This window comes from Pogoniulus pusillus, chromosome 4 (assembly GCF_015220805.1).
Source record: "Pogoniulus pusillus isolate bPogPus1 chromosome 4, bPogPus1.pri, whole genome shotgun sequence".
Lineage (NCBI taxonomy): Eukaryota > Metazoa > Chordata > Aves > Piciformes > Lybiidae > Pogoniulus > Pogoniulus pusillus.
In genome coordinates, this window is record NC_087267.1 from 9,322,148 (window position 1) to 9,342,973 (window position 20,826).

At 36.6% G+C, this 20,826-nt stretch overlaps 1 protein-coding gene across 8 annotated transcripts in view; it reads left to right on the forward strand.

Annotated features, from left to right (window-relative positions):
• DOCK4 (dedicator of cytokinesis 4) overlaps window positions 1-20,826 on the forward strand; it is a 281,325-nt gene that overhangs the window by 151,344 nt on the left and 109,155 nt on the right. For all 8 annotated transcript variants that reach the window (XM_064142114.1, XM_064142115.1, XM_064142118.1 and 5 more), the window contains 2 exons: window positions 6,190-6,315; window positions 19,984-20,108. In XM_064142114.1, coding sequence (XP_063998184.1) covers window positions 6,190-6,315; window positions 19,984-20,108 — 251 coding nt within the window. The remainder of the gene's footprint in view (window positions 1-6,189; window positions 6,316-19,983; window positions 20,109-20,826) is intronic.

The window sequence follows — 20,826 nt, forward strand, 5'->3', positions numbered from 1 at the left end:
TGAGCCTCCTCTTCTCCAGGCTAACCAATCCCAGCTCCCTCAACCTCTCCTCGTAGGGCTGTGCTCAAGGCCTCTCACCAGCCTTGTCGCCCTTCTCTGGACATGCTCAAGCATCTCAATGTCCCTCCTAAACTGGGGGGCCCAGATCAAAGCGTATATTTATTATGATAGCTTTGGGAAAATGTATTAGCTCTTAAAGGCAGCAGATTTACAGACCGGACAGATGTAAACTTTCTACATTTTTACAGCAGTTCAAGCTTGTGTTGTTTTCTGTGAACAGTTCTGGCTTTACCATAAGGACTTGAAGAAACATTTTCATGGTTAATTTTTGATGTAATTACCTCTAAGTGTTCTTCATGTAGTGTCACTTGTAGACTTTGCTGGAGATGAGGGCCCTCATAAAGTTAAAGTCATACTGTGCTCTATGTTGCTTTCTGTTTTTAAAGAATGAAAAATGTGCTGTTGTATGTTCAGGGGCATCTTGCATCCAGCAGAAGATATAACTTATTGTTCATCTCAGTACTGATCCATTTAGGTTGTAAAAGACCCTTAAGATGATCGAGTCCAACCTTTAACCTATCAGCCAAATCTACCACTAAACCAATGCACTCCAGGTGTCCTATCTACAAGTCTTTCTAATGCCTCTGTGGATGGTGACTCAACCACTTCCCTGGGCAGCCTGTTTGGTGGTTGACAACCTATTTGAAGAATATTTTTTTTTCCTAATGTCCAGTTTAAACCTTTCCTGGCACTTCTTGAGGCCATTTCCTCTTGTCCTGTTTCTTGTTACTTTCAAGAGACCAACACATACCTCACCCTCTTTTCAGGTAATTGTAGAGAGCAATAGAGTCTTCCCTAAGTCTCCTTTTGTACAGGCTAAACAACAACAGTTCCCTTATCTTCTTGTAAGATTTGGGCTTTAGACACTTCAGCAGCTTTTGGGTTTTTTGTTTGTTTTTAATTTGGTTGATTTTTGTTCCACTCCTCTGCTCCTCCCCTCCCCCCCTCACCCCCACAATATTGTTGTGGTTAAATTGCATAAGATTTAAATGAAGATATTTTACAGATCACATTAAATCAATAAATCATTTGTTTGCCAATGACAATGTGGAAATATTTTGGTTTTACCATTGCAGTGGCAATTTGGACAATTTAAATAATATCAGGAGTGGGAACACCTGTATGCTTTCAGAATACACCTGTTATTTGGATGGATTATCTTTCCCAAAATCCAAACAGTGCTGAATAGCATTAGGTCTGAGGATTTTTTTGCTATTGGCTTCCTGAGCAGCTGCTAGGCATCTTCTTCTTAATATGATCCAGGATTCTTTGCTGCCAGTAGATAGAAGCTGAATGTAAATGCTTTCCCCTCCCCCCAGAAGCTCAAATGCAAATAACTGCTCCATAAGCTTAATGAACAGCTGCCTTTTGTCATAATTAAAAGCAGAAATCAATAGTGGAACGTATAAGTTGGTTTAAGGTAAAATAACAGACCCAGCGAAAATCTGGATTGCCTATTCAGTAAATTTCCTTTTTTTTCTGTTCCCTTTCAACTAAATGATAATCTGTGGTGAACTATGATACAAATTAATTGTGAGACATTTCATGTGCTTGCAAAAGAAATCAAAGCCTGTCTGTTTGCAGTGCCACACAGAGTTTTGTAGTAATATTTTCAAAACTGGACTAAATAAAGAATAATAGATAAAAAAGAGGTTTTAGTTACTGCTAAGGCAGTAATTGAATTTGAGAAGACAAAGGTATGCTGTGTACCTAATTAAAGACAATGTGCCAGATTCTCAGAGACTGAATAATAATTTTCATTGTTATGTTTTAGCTTCTAATGTTCTCAAAATTAAGAATTTGTAGTTTTGAAGTCTTGGACAGGTTCTAGGTGTTATAGGTGGTATAATGATCATACCTACCACGGTCAGATGCAGTGTGTGGTTTCAGTTTTCTATTTTGCTTTGTGCCCAGCTGTTCTCTCAGGAATGCTCTGATTTTTTTGTTGTTTTTTTTTAAGCTGATGATTTTATTGTCTAGTGCATGAAATTAAATGAGAAAGAACTGCCTTTGGCATACCTCATTGGAGTAGAATAAATTAAGACAAAAGGATATTACCTTCGTTATATGATAGAAAATGTTTTCATGTTTCCTTAAGACAAATGTTGATAAATTAACTTTCTCTCTCCATATACAAGAAGAATATCTCTGCATTTCTGCATTGTTTTTATTGCGTTCCTTTTCCTTGAGCTTCTTCTCCATTTCTCCCGGACTGGTAGCTGACCAAATTTCTTGGAAGCCTGCTTCTTCTTGACCTAGTCTCATTACTTATTATATGATGATTGAACCATCCTTTCTAGGAGCCATAACATTTCTCCTCATCTCCTTTACTTCTTCTCTGTAGAGACAGCTTTCATCAATTGTAAATTGAATTCAGTGGCTTTTGGACTGTTACGGTATGCAAAATTCTGATTACTTTATGGTGAGGAAGATGGTGTCTTTCAGCTAATAGATTTTTCTTTGTTCCATTTTGTCTGAAGGACTCCATCTTCAGTGAAATGTGCAACATTCTAAAAATCTCAATTGTCTTGTGTCATACCAGTATCTTTTAAATTGTGTTAGTTAATTCTAATTAATGGTCAGGTAACTTGATTTATAGTAATGATACAAACTTTAGTACCTTGTCCAGTGAGCAGTGTTTCATCTTTTTAAAGTACCTCTTCCCCATGACTTTTATTTCAGATGCATAGTTCCTCAGTCATGATGAGCATCTAATTTCTTTGGCAAGTGTATTGTATTTTTATAGACCAATAAATATGGAATTGCTGTGGCTTGTAACTGGTTGCAGGCTTTGTGTTAAGCTGATAACACAGTCCTCATTACCTGTCTGGCCTTGGTTGGCTGGAATTGTCTTAGTCTGCCTGGAGGCTTGTTCTGACCCGTAAAAACATTTCTGTAACGACAAAATAATAAATTATGTCTACTTTATTTTAGCTTTTGCTTAGCTTTGTACATTTGTGTAGTATAACCTACTTTGCTGTTTAATGGATAGTTATAATATGTAGTTATGGTGTACAGAATTAGCTTCTGTAACTCTGGACTAAAATGGAACGTAGAAGAGTAAAGGTATGTGGCCATAACTAAAGCCTTGGAAGTACACGGGATGATACTAGAGGCTCCAGGCCTATCAACAGCTCATCAGTGGACAATCACTGGTCATAAAATAGCGTGACTTTGAGAGCAGAATTAAACTAGATTTAGGGGAAACAAAGAGAACAAAAAATAGGTATGTCGCATATGTAATACACATATGATGAATGAAGGTTTAATGTGACCTTTCAGATCAGTGAAGAAATGGCAAGGTGTAAAGCACAAAAGCAAACATGAAAATTATTCCAAGAGTAGCCTAGAGAGAAAGGAGAAAAAAACAGGCAAAATCCAGCTACTCATAACAAACGACTTGGCTTGCTGATAATTTGGTCACCATACCCCATCTTTCCAGATTGAAACCATGAAACCAAAGACCTACTGGGATTTCCTGGCTTTTCATATACAGTATGTTTCTGAATGTAAGTCAGTGAGCATACAAGCAACTGTTTCTGTAGTTGGGGTGTTCACACCTCAGTAACTGTATATATCTTCTCATTTTAGGCCCTTTAATGCAAGGGGCCCTGGTTTCCTTCCAAAACTAGTGGAGCTTTGAGAGAGCAATCAGAACACTTAACTGGGGATCAGAACTGGCTATAAAAACTCTGTATGCTCTTACCTTTAGCACTTTTACCAGATTTATCAGATCTTCATCTTCCCTTCTTGTCAATTCCCTTTTTATTCAGCAGCTAGATCCTCAGTGGCAGGACTGTTAACTTGAAACCTTGTTTTTTTGGGGGTTCTTCAGACTTCCCTGACCACCTTTGCTGTTTCCATTCTGGTTTAGTTTTGATCTTGCCTTTTGTGCTAAACTGTTTATACCATATAATGCTAAGGAACTTCACTTTCTTTAATGTAGTGCCCTTCAGTGTTCTGAAGAATTGGTAGATGTATATCATTTATATTCCAAAGATGTATTTGAACTCTACATAAAACGACTAAACTGTGGTTTAAGTGTGTTCAGTGGGGGATTTTCTTGATGCTTGTGGATTAAGAGAAATTGACTCCATTTTCTAATAATGAATGATGTGAAATACAGAGCTCTAATACATTTCTTGCCTTGCATGAACAAGTACTTCAGATCCTTTTGCAGGCAGCTTGTTTCTCAAGTTAAAGCTGTTTTGCCACTGAAGTTTTTTTATGTTTACTTCATTTTTGAGCTAAATAAAATGTTCAAGGAAATCTATGAGATTTGTACACACACAAAACCTTCCATACTAATTGGATTTGTGGTCTTCAACTTTTCTTTAGAAAACACAATAACTTTACTGAACGCCAGGCGGTGTACAGTATCTGATTAATACTGTTATGGTTGTGGCAAATCTTTGTTTAGGTTTCCAAGGAAACAGCACAATAAGGGCATAATGGGGTATGAAAACACATCTTTGTAGAACTATTTCCTAAAATATATAAAATAAACAAGATTGGAGATGGACTAAATACCATAAGTGGACTATACCCAGCCTTGCTCTTCTCATCCAGCAATGAGAAAAAATTCCCCTGCTCTAATAATCTGAATTTTAGCTGCATGATTTCTTACTAACATCCTGTAGTATCAGCTGGCTGCAATATGAGTTGTTTCAACTTTAACATGAGCAATAACTATCACAAATTCCAGTAACTTGTCAATTGGATAACCACAGAAAAAAATTCATTACCAAAATAATGAATAGTACTGTGTTAAATGCAGTCTTTAAAATAGAATGAGACTTTATTGAATTTTTTTTTCCTGTAAAATTTGATTGTGTACTTATTTGAAATGTAGGTGAGTTGTTTTTCATAAAAAAATAGAAATCTGGTCAGAGTATCATGTTATCAGGAGCTGCCAAAATATGTATAGCACAGATATGAGGAAATTACAAAAGTTCTCATGCTTATTACATCTCTGAGCTCTTTAATACAGTGGGAAGGACTGCTAGTACACAGTACAGAGTTTTCAAGCTCTGATTTAAGAACTGTCAAACTTCAAGTATTTCTATTCAGTTAAATAATAACATGGTTGGGGAAATTTGTTCCAAAGCCCAAAGAACCAATGCCTTTGCTCAGTTTGTATGTGCATGTTACTTTCTTAAGCTTAAAGTTAGTTATGACTCTCCTATATTGTCTGTTTATCTCCAGTTCAGTCTATATGAAGAGTTTGCTCTTACCTTCTCCTTGGTCTGTATGTTGGCACGTGATATTCTGTAGCAATGTTGAAGGTCGGAGAAGATTAATCTTTACAAGCTGTACCATCCTGATACTTGCCTCTGATTATATTTGAAATGGCCAAAGGACATGCCTGTGTTTTTGTTCATCTCAGCTGTAATGAAGTATACTGTTTGTACTTTATTTGTATACTGTGTATATAGTAGATGAAGTTATTCTTCCTTGATTCTACAGCAATAAATACTGGAAAACTACTATATGGCTGTCTTTGCATTTTACAAAATCTATCACACATAGGAATAAGCATGGTTGATTAAATCTGATAAATACTGAAACAAAGTTGTAATTTCAGTCACTATGAAATCACTGTTCTTGAATGAAACATACTCATACTACATTGATTTATCAGAGTTTATTTGTTTGGTTTAGATTAATAAATTGTATATCAGTGAGACTTTCTTCCATAGATAGGGACCATTGTTTTAGCACTTCTTGCATGCCAATGAAACCAACATTGTGTTAAAGAAGTGAAAATTTGAAATTATAGCAAATGTTACTGATGGATATTTTTCTGATTTCATATTTTTCCAATTCTTTTTCCAGTCCAGGCCTCAGTCTCTCCCTGTTGAGTTAATTTTGATCTGACCTCTCATTTTAGCTGTTACATAGCAGTAATAAATTTGCTGTTGCATTTTCATAGTAGTTGTTTTAAGTATTTATTGATTTCTGGATGTTGGCAACCTTCCCAAATACATCTTTTAAAAGACATTTAGGTGTGTGCACTTGGTGTTACTGAGCTTCCTCCAAATTTTCTCAGTTCTCAGTAATGCAAATATACTTGATGACCATAATCTGTTGGAACATCTTACGTATTCTTGTGCTTTTCTTCATTTTCAGGTCTGGCAGTTTCTCTTCAGTTGCTACATGGAGACATAGAACAAATTAGGAGAGAGTATACATCGATGTTTACCCATGGAGTATCCATAACAAGGAAGCTAGGTTTTTCCAATATTATAATGCCTGGTAAGTTAAAAAGGAAAAAAACCCCTTTCATTAAATAGCAAAAGAAAGTGCTCAGGTACTTTCTAAATAAATGCTGCGTTCTAAAACTTCTTCAGCTTTTCCAGAAACTTATGTTTGTTTTCTTCACTTAATTGGAGGCCCCATTACATTGTACGTTATGTAATTACTGTGTCCAAATGGCATAGAGCCTATAGCAGCCTATTTTGAGAGCTGGCATCCGACTGCAGCGAAGTGAAGATGACTGAAAGCAAGACTGCTGAGCACTATGCAGAGAAAGGGATTACCAGCAGAACGTTATGTTCTTAAGAGCTGGTAGCTTTCTAAATAGAGATTCAGATAATTTTTCTGTACAGCTTCTCATTTCATGAGATTTGTCTTTCAAATGCAAGGAACAGAGATACTGGAAATGCACAATAATGGGGATGTAGAGATTGCATCTTGATTATACTGTACGACATAATATGCGAATACATAACAGATGCTAAGGAAGGTAGAAAGATTGTGTCAATATGCATGTGAGAAGCAAGCACAGGAAGAAGATCTATAGTTCTGCCCTTGAAATGAATTTTTTTAAGAGTTTGATGGGTTGCTGGAATTTATAAGGCAAATGTCTCCTTAAAGGAAAAGCATGCTTGCAAGCAAACTAGTTTGGCATGAATATAGTGTTGTATTGCTGCTTACAAATGTTGCAGGGAGGAACTCACATCTTAGTGTCAGCTAAATCTGTACAATGCCTTGACTATCTGCAGTGTGACTTGCAGATTTTTAGTGGAGACTGCCGCCTTCTTACAAAGATCTGTCTTCATGTTCCAGAGTGCCTATATCAGAAGTAAATGAAAATTCTGAGAAAAGAATAGCTAAGCTTCAATACTTCACTAATTAACGAAGTCTTAAATAGTCAGTTAAATCTCAGCAATGAGACTCAGCTTTAGCCGTCGACATGCATTTCACTTGAACTTCTGTTTGAAAGTTGACAGCTGAGAATTCACTCATTCTTACTGCCAGATAAACATCTGTCCTTTTGGAACCTTGATCAGTGCTACTAATCACTCAAAACATGCGCAGAACATAAGTCAATAAAACCATTTTAGCTTTATTATGGAAATGGCCTGCTGGTATGACTTCAGTATTTAGTACAATAAAATTAATGAGCCAAGTGCCATTTAGTCTGAAGGTAGATTATAAATGTATGTTTAGTAGAAACATTCAGTTGAATTTTTATGGCTTATTAGCTAGCATTTATTGTATTACTATTGGATTTGTAGTTTGGATCGCGTGAGCGTTGCAAATAATATGGCTAACAACAACAGAATCAGTTTTACTGTGTACCTGAGCACACTGCAGCTCCCTGTAAGAAATCTTTCAGCTCTGCGTTATAAAATTTTCAGAGCTCTATGCATAGCTTTTGTATCCCTTTGCTTTCCAGTTGTGAAATAATATGATGTGCTAAACTGCAAAAAAACATGTTATAGCAGAGCACTGTGTTATCAACTGCTGAAGGAGCTTCTCAGCTCAGTTTCAAAGAATTGTGTAGGCTTGGTTTGTCCTTTTTTTTTGTAGTTATAAAAAAATATATGGCTCTGGTGTTCTCCTTTTTCAATCCAAGTAACAGGATACCTCGGTTTAGAAAATGTACAACTCTTATTCTGTGTTCTCCTAGAAATAAATAATCTTCTCTCTCTTGCAATGACAAGTTCCAGGGGCTAACGAGAGCAGCATGCCCTAGGCACTGAAATGCCCACAGGAACCTAGCCTTTGAAATGCTTTTTTCTTCTAATGCTCCCCTTTCATTTTGTTTTTCTTGTAGTGTCTTTTTTCAGAGATAAATTAGAGAACTTCATCTTTTGCCATGGAGAATGGTCATTAATTAGATCTTATTTTATATTTTTGTTGAAAATAAGTAAGTTGTTGTGGCTAATTAGCACTTAGGTTAAGGTTCTGATCCAGATTCTCTTGAATTATTCAATAAGAAATACTTCCTGCTGCTAAACTACAGTATCTTTTTTATAAATGCAATTATTTTAAATCTCTGTTCTCTTCTGGTGTATTTAAGCTCTCTCTGACCTTCCTTTTTTTTTCATTTCACTCCTGTCCTCTTTAGAGGTTTTGCCTTTAAAAGTAACTAGAATTGACATATATGCCAAACCGGAATTTCATTGACAATAATAATGCATGTTTTTTATAGAACAATGCTTTTTATAACACTGGAGCCTGACAGGGTGAAACCACAGAATGCTCTTTCTGGGACCTGTGGAAGTTTTTAATTAATAGCTCCCAAGTGTTTCAGGAAATTAAGTAGATGGCAAAAAATAGCATTTATGATTCAAAAAAGGCTGTGAAATAAGTCACTTTCTTCCGACTGACGGAAGAAGGAAAGACAATGAAAGTGTAATCTAATCAACATGCATTTATTAGATTTAACTGGAACTTAAGGGAAAAATCTATGCAACCACTCCATTCCAAGAGTGCAGATACACAAGTGTTCTCAGAAGGTCTTGTACAGCATTGAAGGACAATTCTACCCTGAATAGAATATCTGTGTTCACCGTTTCCTGAGTGGATGGGCAGGCACATCATTACTTAGTACATTAAATTTAGCATTTAATGTTTACAAGCATACACTGGTTTTGGAGCAGTATTTTAAGTTAGCTTAAAATATATAGTAGGCCATACAATATAAAAACTCTTTCATATCTTTTTACCAGCTTTTTTTTATTGTTGTGGTTTTATATAGTACCCTCTTACGGAATCTTCAGACTTACAGCATCTGCATCAGATACTGCATAACTTCAGTGCTGCATGTCCTCATGTGTTGTAGCACATACACATGTACATATTTTGCATCTTTATGGAAGATACCTAATGTCATAAAGAAACCTCCTCATTAATGTGTGTTGGCTGAGGTTTTTAGAATTGCAATAAGCTTTAGCACAGCTGTTCATCTAAAGGAGGACTTACTGGAGGAGCCATACCTCCCTACTAGGACTACCAGTTGTAAACAGACTGAACTGTCATGTGGTGAGCATCCATATATGTACACATCTTCTCTTCTTATGCTTATAAGACCCAAATTGCATCTGTTTTATTTGAGCTATACTATCCTTAATAGTGCTGAGTCCATTACTAATAGTAGTTGTTTTGACTGCTTACTATGTTCAAAGGCAAAGCACATAAACTCCATAAACTCATCTCATGCCTTTCTGTAGAATCTTGTTATGCTAAGCAGTTCAGGTGGGTCCATTTTTTACTTTCTGGATCTTTACCTAAACTGTACTCTGTGCAGCTTTGTCTATAATATGAAAGATAATCTTATTTAGAACATCTATAGATATGATTTGAAATGTTCTGTATCTTATAGAGGACAGCAGTTTGTCTCCAAATGTAATACTGTTATGTAGATGCAATTGGCCTGTTGGCTGACATCTCAGTAGATTGTCAGAGACAGATATCAATTAGCTATAGACAGCCTTTTTCAGCTTATGATCTAAACTGGTGGAATCACTGCTGCTGAGATCTGGCCAGGATTACTCTGAGTTATGGTCAGAGTTCATATTTCTTTCTGGTCATCATTTATTTGTAAAAAAAAAAAATTGCATTTTGATTCTTAGTGTTGTATCATGATGTTTTGCAGTTTCTGCTCACTGAGCAGACAGAATGAACTGCCCAGAATATTGCAGTGTTTTTACATTTCCTATGTTAAGCTTTCATATGCTTTATTTAAGAAAAATAAGTTGGGATTTTTACCATTACACTTGCATTACTTTGCATTTATCAGCTTTTAACTTCGTTAGATGTCTTTCAGCTGTCCAGTTAAGTCTCTTCAAGATCCTGTCTGTGAAAGCTTCTGAGTATACTCAGTAATCCATCTGGATTGCTAGAAGGCCTTTTATTGTTTTCATGTTCAAGTACATGCTCTCCAATATTTCCTACTTTCTATTTGCAGAAGCTTTAAAAAATGAAACTAGAACTAGAATCTTTGTCTTTTTATTTGAGAGATCTCACAAAACAGTATCCTAGTGATAACATGCATTTTCCAGTGATGTTATTTTGACTAGAAGCATATTCCTTCTTTCAAAGCTTAGAATGGTGAGCAAAAATGTAAAGAAAACTATGGAATTTGTTCTCTGTATCTGTCAGTAAGCTTGGACTTAGTAGAGAATGTTGATTGTAGGGAAAAAAAATGTCTGACACACTTGAGCATTTTTCTCCCACAAGCAGTGATATAGCTTTTTCCAATCTTCTTTATCCCGTATGAAGTACAAACATCCTAAATTTAACACCTGCCATTGTTTACTGTTCTGATTTCCAAGAATCTAGAAATATGTAATTTTAATTACTGAAAGTAATATTGCATGGGTATTTTAGTTACACAAAATATGTTTAAGCAGTATTCTGGAGTAGACACCCTGGATTTTGACCTATCACAAAACTAGTTCTGTGTGAGGAATATTCTCAAATTGTAAAATCCTGTCTTAATACTTTTTAAAAGCTTTAATCCTGTGTACCAACAGAATTATAGTTTCTCCATATCACTGGAGAAAAACAAAGATACTAATGTATGACAACATGCTTGGTTAGGCAAGGAACTTCCATATCATTTTCCTTCTCCTTCCCATCTCCTGTCTTATTTTCTTGGTTTACTAGGAAATGAAGGAGAAGTAGGGAGATCTATGTAAAGGAAAGAAAAGACAAATTTTAACTGGATTGAAAGATTTGGAAGTGGAGAACAGGGGAAAGTGTCTTCACTTCATACTACTTGGAAGATTAGGCTGGCTTTCTTCTGAGCATAGAGTAAGTCACAGTGATTCATGGGAAGTGTATACAAGGATAGCAATGGCTCTCTTCAACAGACTGGGTGAGGGTCACCAGCAAATTAACAACTGAATGCTTTAGGTCTGTAAAAACACATGGTCTTTCAAAACTGTTGGAAGTACTTTCTCCATGTTGTAGCTATACAAAATCAACTGGTCAAAGGTTTCTGTTACAAATGCTTTTAAGTCTTTTATTCTCCACTTGTTCAAAGCAACTTGTTTTACTTCTCATTGTTAAAAGAAAGAGCTAAAAAAAGAAGTCACAGAGAAACTGGATCTTGCATGTTAGATCTACAATCCATTTGAAATCTGAAAGCTTGAGAATTCCTCACAAAGGGCATTTTGTTTGCTTAATCAGTTTTTTTTATATTGAGTGTTTCTTAGCACCTGTTGAGAGTTTCTGTGATTAAGCTAAAATGAAAAAAGCCCACAGAATAACAATGAACAGGAAACTATTTATTCTTCTTTACCTTTGATTCATTTAAATGCCAAAGCTTACTTATCCAGTAGTAAAAAGACGGTAATGCTACTAAAGTCACCAATGCTTGCAAAGTTCTAACACATGCAGAGTTATTTTAATACTTGCATTATGCACTGAGTCCAGCATTTTCTCATTGTTGAATTATGTGTCAACAGTACTCAGTAATTATTGTGAGTCTGTGCAAAAGGTTGTTGCAAATAGCAAGATTTGTGACAATGATTGGAAAGTCAAGGTACTGCTACACAGGGAGAAACCACTGAACATACAGTTGACTGGTGTTTGTTATGGTCTTTAAATCTCACCTATGTTTACTGTCAGCTTCAAGAATCTAAGTGAGATTGTCCCCATTTCTTAGAAGCATTGAATACATTTGCTGATAAGCAGCCAGCCTCTGTTTTGGTATCAACAAAAGTGAAATTGCTTCAATAATTGGACTTTACTTCCTATAGTGATTAAATTCTTTGTGAAATGCAGTGTGCTTGTGTATTTCTCAGCTGATCTCAGATGCCATTCTCTCAGGTACCATCCTCATGTACTGTGGTTTTTCACATATTTTAATTGATTTTAAAAAAACAAACAACAACATAACTCTGTGTCACATGTAAGAAATTGGTCCGCATGGTACAATCCTCGTTATCCCTGCGGGTTGGGGATTGGTGTGATGAAGAGTAGCCCTGTGGAAAAGTACTGGAGGATGATGTAACAGAGACCAGCACTTTGGAAAAGGATTTGGGGGTACTGGTGGATGAGATGTTAAATGAGCCAGTGATGTGCACTTGCAGCCCAAAAGGCCAGTCGCTTCCTGGGCTGTATCAAAAGAAGCATAGACAGCAGGTTGAGAGTCTCTCTATTCTGGTGAGACCTCACCTGGAGTTCTGTGTTCAGCTCTGGGGCCCTCAACACAAGAAGGACACAGAGCTGATAAAGTGGGTCCAGAGGAAGGCAACAAAAATGATCAGAGGGTTGGAGCACCTCTCTTACAAAAACAGGTAGAGATAGTTGGAGTTGCTCAGCCTGGAGAAGAGAAGGCTTTAGGGAGACCACCTAGCAGACCATCTTAAAGTACCTGAAGGGAGCCTACAAGGAAGTTGTGAAAGGACTATTTGCAAGAGCATGTAGCAGTAAGACAAGGGGCAATGGTTTTAAACTGGAGAAGGGCACTTGGATTGCAAATTAGGAAGGACTTCTTACTGTAAGGGTGATGGAACGCTGGAGCAGGTTGCCCAGGGAGGTGGTGGAGGCTGGGGATATCTCTGTTTACTGCAGAGGGTTAGGACTAGATGACCATTACATGCCACTTCCAACCCAGTGCATTCTGCGGAATTGATTGGAAGGTCATGTCCAGATAGTAGTGGTCATTTGCTCAATTCCCAGATGGAAAATGGTGACAAGTGGTTTTCCTTAGAGCTCTGTACTGGAACCAGTGCTATTTAATATCTTCATCAATAACAGACAGTGGGAACAAGTTCATGTGCTGGTTTGAGGCTAACTGGAATATTTTATTGAGAGAGACTAAATCCTTAGCTGTGAGAAGAAAAGTAACAGTGACCTGTATCACTGATTCTTCTGTTGAGAGGCACAAGTAGTCAAAATACAAGATAAGGTACTCACTTCTCACATACTTCGCAGTTGTTCTTTTCTCTGGTGGTCTCTGTGGTTGCATCTGCTTTAACTCTTTAATCAGATCTAACTTTTTTCTCTAATCTCCTTGTCATCTTTCTGATATCTCACCTCAGATCTCTGCAGATTTATCATGTGAGATATACAGAGGTTTATCTGATTATTTCTGAGGGGAGGGGAAGAAGGTAGAGAGAGGGAACTGGGGGAGGAAGTGGGTTGGGAGCTTCCTGGGTAGTCTGACTGTTTTGGGAGGGATTATGTATCTCTGTATTACTTTTAACTTGTATATAACTGTAAATATTTGTATATTGTACATATATATGCTTGTAAATTGTGCTAAGCCATAAATGTAGCTTCCAACTTCCAGCTGATTGAGTCTAGTCTGGTGAATTTGGGGAGGGGTGTAACTCCCAAATCATCACAGTGATGACTCAGATTGGCAGATCCAGAAGAGGGCCATAAAAATTGTTAGAGGAATGGAACACCTCTCCTGTGAGGACAGGCTGAAAGAGTTTGAGTTTTCAGTTTGGAGAAAAGAAGGCTCGGAGGAGACCTTATTGTGGCCTTTCAGTTCCCTATAAGAAAGATAGGAACATAGGTTTGAATAGGGGCAGTTAGTAACAGGACAAGGAGTAATAGTTTTGAACTAAAAGAGGACAGATTCACACTAGGTATAAAGAAAAAGAATTTTATGATAAGGTTGGCAAAACACTGGCAGAGGTTGCCCAGAGAGGTGGTGGATGCCCTGTCTCTGGAAATCTTCAAGGCCAGATTGGACAGGGCTAGGAGCAACCTAATCTAGTTAAAGATGTCCCAGCTAATTGCAACAGAGTTGGACGAGATGACCTTTAAAGGGCATTTCCCACACAAGCCATTCTATGCTGCTATGAAATCATCAAGGTTCAATAGCCAGACAGGCATTAACGAGAGTTTAATATTGCCGTAATATTCCAGGACTTAATCTCTTCTCCCCACCAAAAGCCTTAATATTACAATTTGGTAATAATAAAGAAATTAAATAAGAAATGCAAATTAAAAAAATCACAATATTATTAATTAAAAAGCACATACATTTTGGTACTTAAACCTTGCAATTGCTACATTTTGACTGCTGCAAATATGATCAGCTTGTTGAAATTCAGGCTGTATGCTGGTGTTCAGTGCTGCATCATTCAGACATAAGGCCACCTACTATTGAACTGATTTCTTCTGCCTTGTTCCTTGTGTTTCTGTAAACTGCTGCTTCTTATTGTAACTGTAGCTGAGCCTGATCCAACTATACTGAGATAAAAAGGCAGTGGAAGATTTCTGGGCTGGTTTTGCTTGTTACTGTCGGCATATCAGCACTGAGAGTGGCATCATAGAACTTTGTAGCTGCTGAAAAGCAGAGTGTAGATTGACGTGAAGGATAAAGGGCAAAGTGGACTAGAGATTCTTAGCTTGCTCATTAAAATCACCTTCTGTATGTTGGGGTTTTATTTTGAGATCCTTCCAGAGACAGCTGTTGTCCCATTCTGGAGTATATTCTAAGGAGCTTTATTCTAAAACGGTTTGCAACCACAAGATTTACCGTTTTGTCTGTCACAACCAAAGACTTCTAATCCCTATAACTGAAACTGCTTTAAGAGCTGTTTAAGTCATGTTTAGGGTATAAGACAAAGTAACTCATTAGCTTGTGTTTACAGAGAGGTAAATGAACAGGAACTTCTTCTAAATGAAATACTATTTTCTCTTCCTTTCTAATTTATGGTTCTAAAGGGCTTAGAATTCTGAGCACAGCTTTCAGAAAAGCAGTTTTTAACAAAAGCTCCTGGTGAATTCTGTGTAATTATTTTTAAATTAGAAGCTGCTGTCAGGACAGTTTTGATTTGCACACTGAAAGCTCCAACTATAAGAGATGCTATCTTGTTTAAATACAATCGTGCTGTGTTTGTTACAGTACTTAATAAAATAGGAATTTCTTTTACTAGAAAGTTATTCAAGGATAGCTCGCAAACTAAACTGCCTTTTCTTTATAACAGGTACTTTTGATCTTTGACAACTATCTTCAGGTTGAAAACTTTGTTCCATATTTATATGCTACAAGAAATTCTACAGTTCTGAATATGGTTATAATACGAGACAAGTTTTATTCTTATAATATCTGTGCTACAGCTGCAACTTGCAGTTTCCTCAGTCTAAGTTCAAAAACAGTTTTGTGATGAAGGATGCTTACTTTGCTGCTTAGGTTATATACAACTGTTTCTTGAATAAAGAACAAATAATGCATTCATACAGATGTTCTCCTGATGCTCATCCTGATCAGACCTTCTCCAAACCTCTGTTCCTATTGGCTGAGGTTGAGTAAGAGTATTCAAGTGCCTGTGAGCTGCGGTCAGCTTGCATTTAGGTCCCACAGCTGGGGGTACATTCTGTGAGCAACAGCAGAGAAGTACTTGTACAAAGGTCTTGAGTGATGATGATTCAACCTTCTCCTACCTGTGATGGAAAGGGGCCTGCAGAACCATTCCATAATGCAACTGCACAGCGGAGATAGTAGGACCCTGAGCATGCACTGTGACCTCCAAGCTGCAAACTACTTAAGGCTCTTTTCTATTTACTGGTTATTTAAAATTTGTGCCTTATAGTTGGCAGGGTCAGGAAGACTGACTTCTGTTACCTGAGCATGTATTCCAATAGTCTATCTTGTGGTTGTTTTTCAACTTTAATTGGCCTCTCCTCCTCCTGTAATTGCCTCTTTCGTGTGATTGATGCTGCTTGGGTCTCTGTCCTCTGCTCCCGTTCTGTTCTTGCACAATTCATTGCTAGTTAAAGTCATAAAGTTTGTACCTTGTTAGGTCAGAAATCCCGAGCTGTAGCGTGCCTGATTAGCACCTATATAGGTAGATTTGGAGTTTTTCCTCTCTCAGCCTATAAATAGTAATTTCAATGTATTATTACCAAGTGAAAGCTGAAATGTATTGACAGCACCATATGAAGAGGCAAGTACTGCTGGTGCAGTTCTGTATGCATTTTGATTTAGCAACACTGACTTTCACAAACAAAATTGTCCCTGCAGAATGTGCACAGAACCTTCATGCTTCGTGTGGGACTTAACACTGTATGCACATCACTGCGGGTTTGTGGAGTTTTGTTAAATTCCATGGAAATTCAATTGTCATGTAACTCTAGCTCTCACTTTGTAGTAGAAGCTCTTCTAGGACTGCTTCAGTCTGTAGCCTTTAATATTTAAAAATCTGATTTTTGATTAGCCAAATAGGTGCAATCATAGAGTACTAAGTAAGTAGCTCCAAAGTGCTGGAGTTAATGAGTCACTTCTATAAAATGTCAGATATGCCATGTACTTCTAGAAAAGTAGGCTGCTGTTACGTCTGTCTGATGCAGATTGTACCCTTGCCCATAATTTGCACTCTTGGTTAGTTCTCTAGTCTGTTTCAGTTATCTCACTTCTGCTGTTCTGTTTGTTTCCATTTAAGACATTGTTACTCCTCATATAGTGTGAGAGGCTTAGTCTTCTCTTGGATTTATTTTGCCTTGCATGGTGATGGAGAAAATCTGTCATTTTCTTTCAGTTATGTGATCCATGTGTCTTGATTTGCTCTCAGACATTAAAAATAGAGTAGAGCTTCCTGACTCGATGTAGATCAGGACAAAGTCAATCTAAACTATCGTCTCATGACACTGAGTACAATCTCTGCAAAGGTTCTGTCAGAGGATAAGGCTGCAATATTTGTGAAAGCATATCCTACTCCTGTGTCTTTTTCCCCTGTGATCTGTTTTCCTCTGACAATTCCAGAGGTTTGGCTCTATGGGTTTTGCATTTACTTTTTTGTTAAACCTTGAAATGCAGACACAGTTTTTAAAAGCCTGATGAGTTTCTCTGAGGCTCTGATTACTACTTTTGAAACTATTTTCTTATTTTTGCATAGAATCATAGAATGATTTGGGTTGGAAGGGACTTTTAAAGATCATCTTAATTTTTGAAGGTTCTCATCTCTGCCTCCCCATGGACAAAGATGTATTTCAGTAGATCACATTGCTTAGATTTTATATCTAAGCTGGCCGTTAACACTTCCAATGACACCACACTTCCCTGAGCAACCTCTTCCACTGTCGTTTTCATTTCAATCTGGTACAGTTTACTCTGTTTAAGAAGGGGAGTGTGGGAAATTTGTCTTCACGTTTTTACTGAGTTCCATCTGGGCTAGGCCATGAAATTTTTGAGAAATAGTGATTAATTTGTTTTGGTGAAAACCTCATGGACAATTGAAATCATTCCTTGCTTACAAATTAAAATAATGACTGAATTTAGAACAAGTGGGTGTAGAAGTTAAGTGAATCCTTAAAGAGAAATTGCTTCAACTACATTTTTTTGCTAAAATCAACTATATAACAAAGCTTCTCATTTTAATGATGCTTTGTTGTCAGTTTTTTGAACATGAAACTCTTGAACTAGAACCAGTCCTAGTATAAGCTATGCTAGGCAAGGACCAAACATGTTCCATGCTCTTTTATAATTGTATTGTACTACCTTCTAAAACTTTTCCATATTGCAGTAGTGTTTTAGCAGAATCCAGTATTTTTAAGAGTGATTTTATGAGTTGAATAAACACAAAACAGTGATTCAGACTAAGAGCCCATCTAGTTGAGTGTTGTAAACAGACACCTAAGGAAGGGTAAGAACAGCGCATGCATTTATGCATGTATGGTAATTATTCCCTTATGCTCTCCCAGCCTACAGCTATTTTCACCTTGAGGGATTTCCTGAACTGCTTGTGATCTGTTTCATATCCTTTAGTTGATCTTCCTTCCACAATTCATGCCTTGAACTTACACATTTCTCACATTAGCAACATCATTTGGAAAAGGTTGTTTGTTTTTGAGTTTGGAATTCCTTTTGTCTTGCTGTCTGTTACCTGAATAATCACCACAAACTTTCTTACTCTGAATCTGGTTCCCACTAGGAACCGGAGATTGATTCAGTGGTTGCACATATTTATTAGTAATTCAGCTCTTTCATCCTTGACTTCACACAAAACTCTTCAGGGAATACCATCAGATCCTAATGTTTGTTTCTGTTCGTCCTATCTAGCTGTATTCTAGCCTTTGTGCGTATTTGCTTCAGAAGACAGTTGATAATAAGGAAATACAAGAGCACCTGTGGTTTTTGATCAGTGTGGTTCTCAAGGCTTTGACCAGTTTTGTCTTGGTGGTTTTGGGGTTATTTTTTATAGTTTAGATTGTGCCCTGCAGGAATAATTTCATTATTTTGCATGCAGTGATGGAATAATATTGTGAAGCTAATAGATGGCTATAACAAGGTCATTATTTCTGGTACTTAAAAATCACTGGAGATTTATATGCAGTAAAATAAATGGAAGAATTGTGAAACATGAGGCTAGCCTGGAAAGTTCAAGCAGGTCATATTTATTTGCGCATTAAAATAAAGTGAGAAATGGAAGATGTACTTCCTATGTATCATTTACATATCTTTTTCACTGGACAAGTATCTATGTCATGTTTGGCTTTGAAGTGATACAACTGTAAGTACACAAAACTGTAGTACTTGATTCCTTTTCACCAGGGCTCCGTGAAAATCTGCTTTATTAAGAGAAAATATTCCCATTGTACTAAATCTGCAGTTCACTATATGATAGTGTATATTCTCGATTTCTTTTCGTACCAAATATAGAAATTGCCCCTAGTTATGATGTTGTTCATCCTTCAGCTTTCTGTTTCACAAGGAAAGTGCAATTGCTTCCAAGTTGTTCCTAGTAAATTTGTCCAGAGCTAGGTTAATTTATAATTTTTAGAAGGAGCTTTAGCTGCCCTACCATGGCAGTCCATTCACCACCTCTACTGCTTCTACCTCCATCCTCTCCTCCTTTACTACTCATAAACTTTCGTCCTTTCATCAACTGAGATCTTTGTGGTTTGTGTCAACTGAAACTAAAATAAAACTGCCATTAATCTCATCCAGAAGATCTGATTATGGTCTGACAGAATATGTAGCTTAATACTGTTTGAATGTGCAAAGAATTTTAGTTTAAATATGGCAACCCTATTTATTAATTTCTGCAGACTATGTTACATGCAATCATGTCTGTGTTTGGTTTCTAGTTTGAAAGTGTTGAAAAGATTGGTTTTAGTTCTCAGAAGCTTTTTCAGCAAGTGTAAAATAAACTAAGATAACTTTTTGCTAGTAAACTTTAGAATGTTCTGTAGTGTAAAATGTGTTGAGATCTTTTAGTTGAGAAAGATAGATTTGAATGACAGCAAACTGGGAAACTTGCCTTTCTGATATAAAGAACTCCCATACATAATTCTTTGTTTTTTTCAAAGTAAAATACTTTTTTCCAGGATTAAGTGTAAAAAACTGCCATCAGTCCATCAAGGAGACCTTAAACAGAGAAATGCAGTCAATAGAAATTAAAGAAAATACATTCATATTGCCTGGATTAAAAGAGAAATTAAGTGATAAGAAGCTAGACACCAACTTTGGTATAGCTAGAGGTGTCACTGTAAAGACAAAAAAAAGCCACCAGATGAAGAGAGGCCCTTAGAAATCTCTTGTGTTTTGAGCTTTGTTGGTGTTTTTTTATGAAGACAATTGTTTAAATTGCAAAAATAATGATAAATTATGGATTGTTTGGACACAGAGATGAAAGTGCACCGAAGTACTAAAAGCAAAAGGTAAGCAAGTTGAACTGGTGTTCGTACACTTATTTCTTTGGTTTGGTTTTGTTTGTTTAATAGGTGAAATGAGAAATGATTTGTATATCACTGTAGAAAGAGGAGAATTTGAGAAAGGAGGGAAAAGCGTGGCCAGAAATGTGGAAGTGACAATGCATGTCGTGGATAGCAGTGGCCAAATTTTAAAGGTATATTTGTTGTATGTTTTTCTTGCTGTAGTTAAATGCTTGGTACACCTTTTCGCATCTAAGTAATCTTTTGTTGTCATTGTTTGAAGAGTACAAAATCGTTTTGGAAAGGTTATGTTTGCCTTTTGCTTTCTTTAAATATTTGGTATTTCATAGAATCAACCAGGTTGGAAGAGACCTCCAAGATCATCCAGTCCAACCTATCCCCCAGCCCTATCCAGTCAGCTAGACCATGGCACTAAGTGCCTCATCCAGTCTTTTCTTAAACACTTCCACTTTGCTTAAAACCTTTATAAAATGTATGTTTGTTTTATTTCTGTGATCAATTTTGATTCAGATAAATACTTATAATTGCAGCCAGGTAACTTATGATTCCATTAAGATGTTGAAAAATACTGAAGTAAGATCAAGTTATGGAGAAATTTTGATTTCATAATAATTCTTAGTAGGTATGTATTTGCTCATGTGACAGAGAATATTTCAGTCATTTTCAGACTTTTGCCTGATATTCATCAGAGGACCTTGATGCAAAAATCACCACTGTGTATCAATAAAAGAATGAATTTATGTTCCTTCTTTTATTCAGATTTGATTGCATGCTTCTGGAGATACAAACAGACACTGGTTTATATTTATACAAACGAACAGTTTTCTATTCACCTTCAACCTTTTCCATGAATATATAGCTTGCCCTTTTTTTTTTCTTCTCTTTGAAATA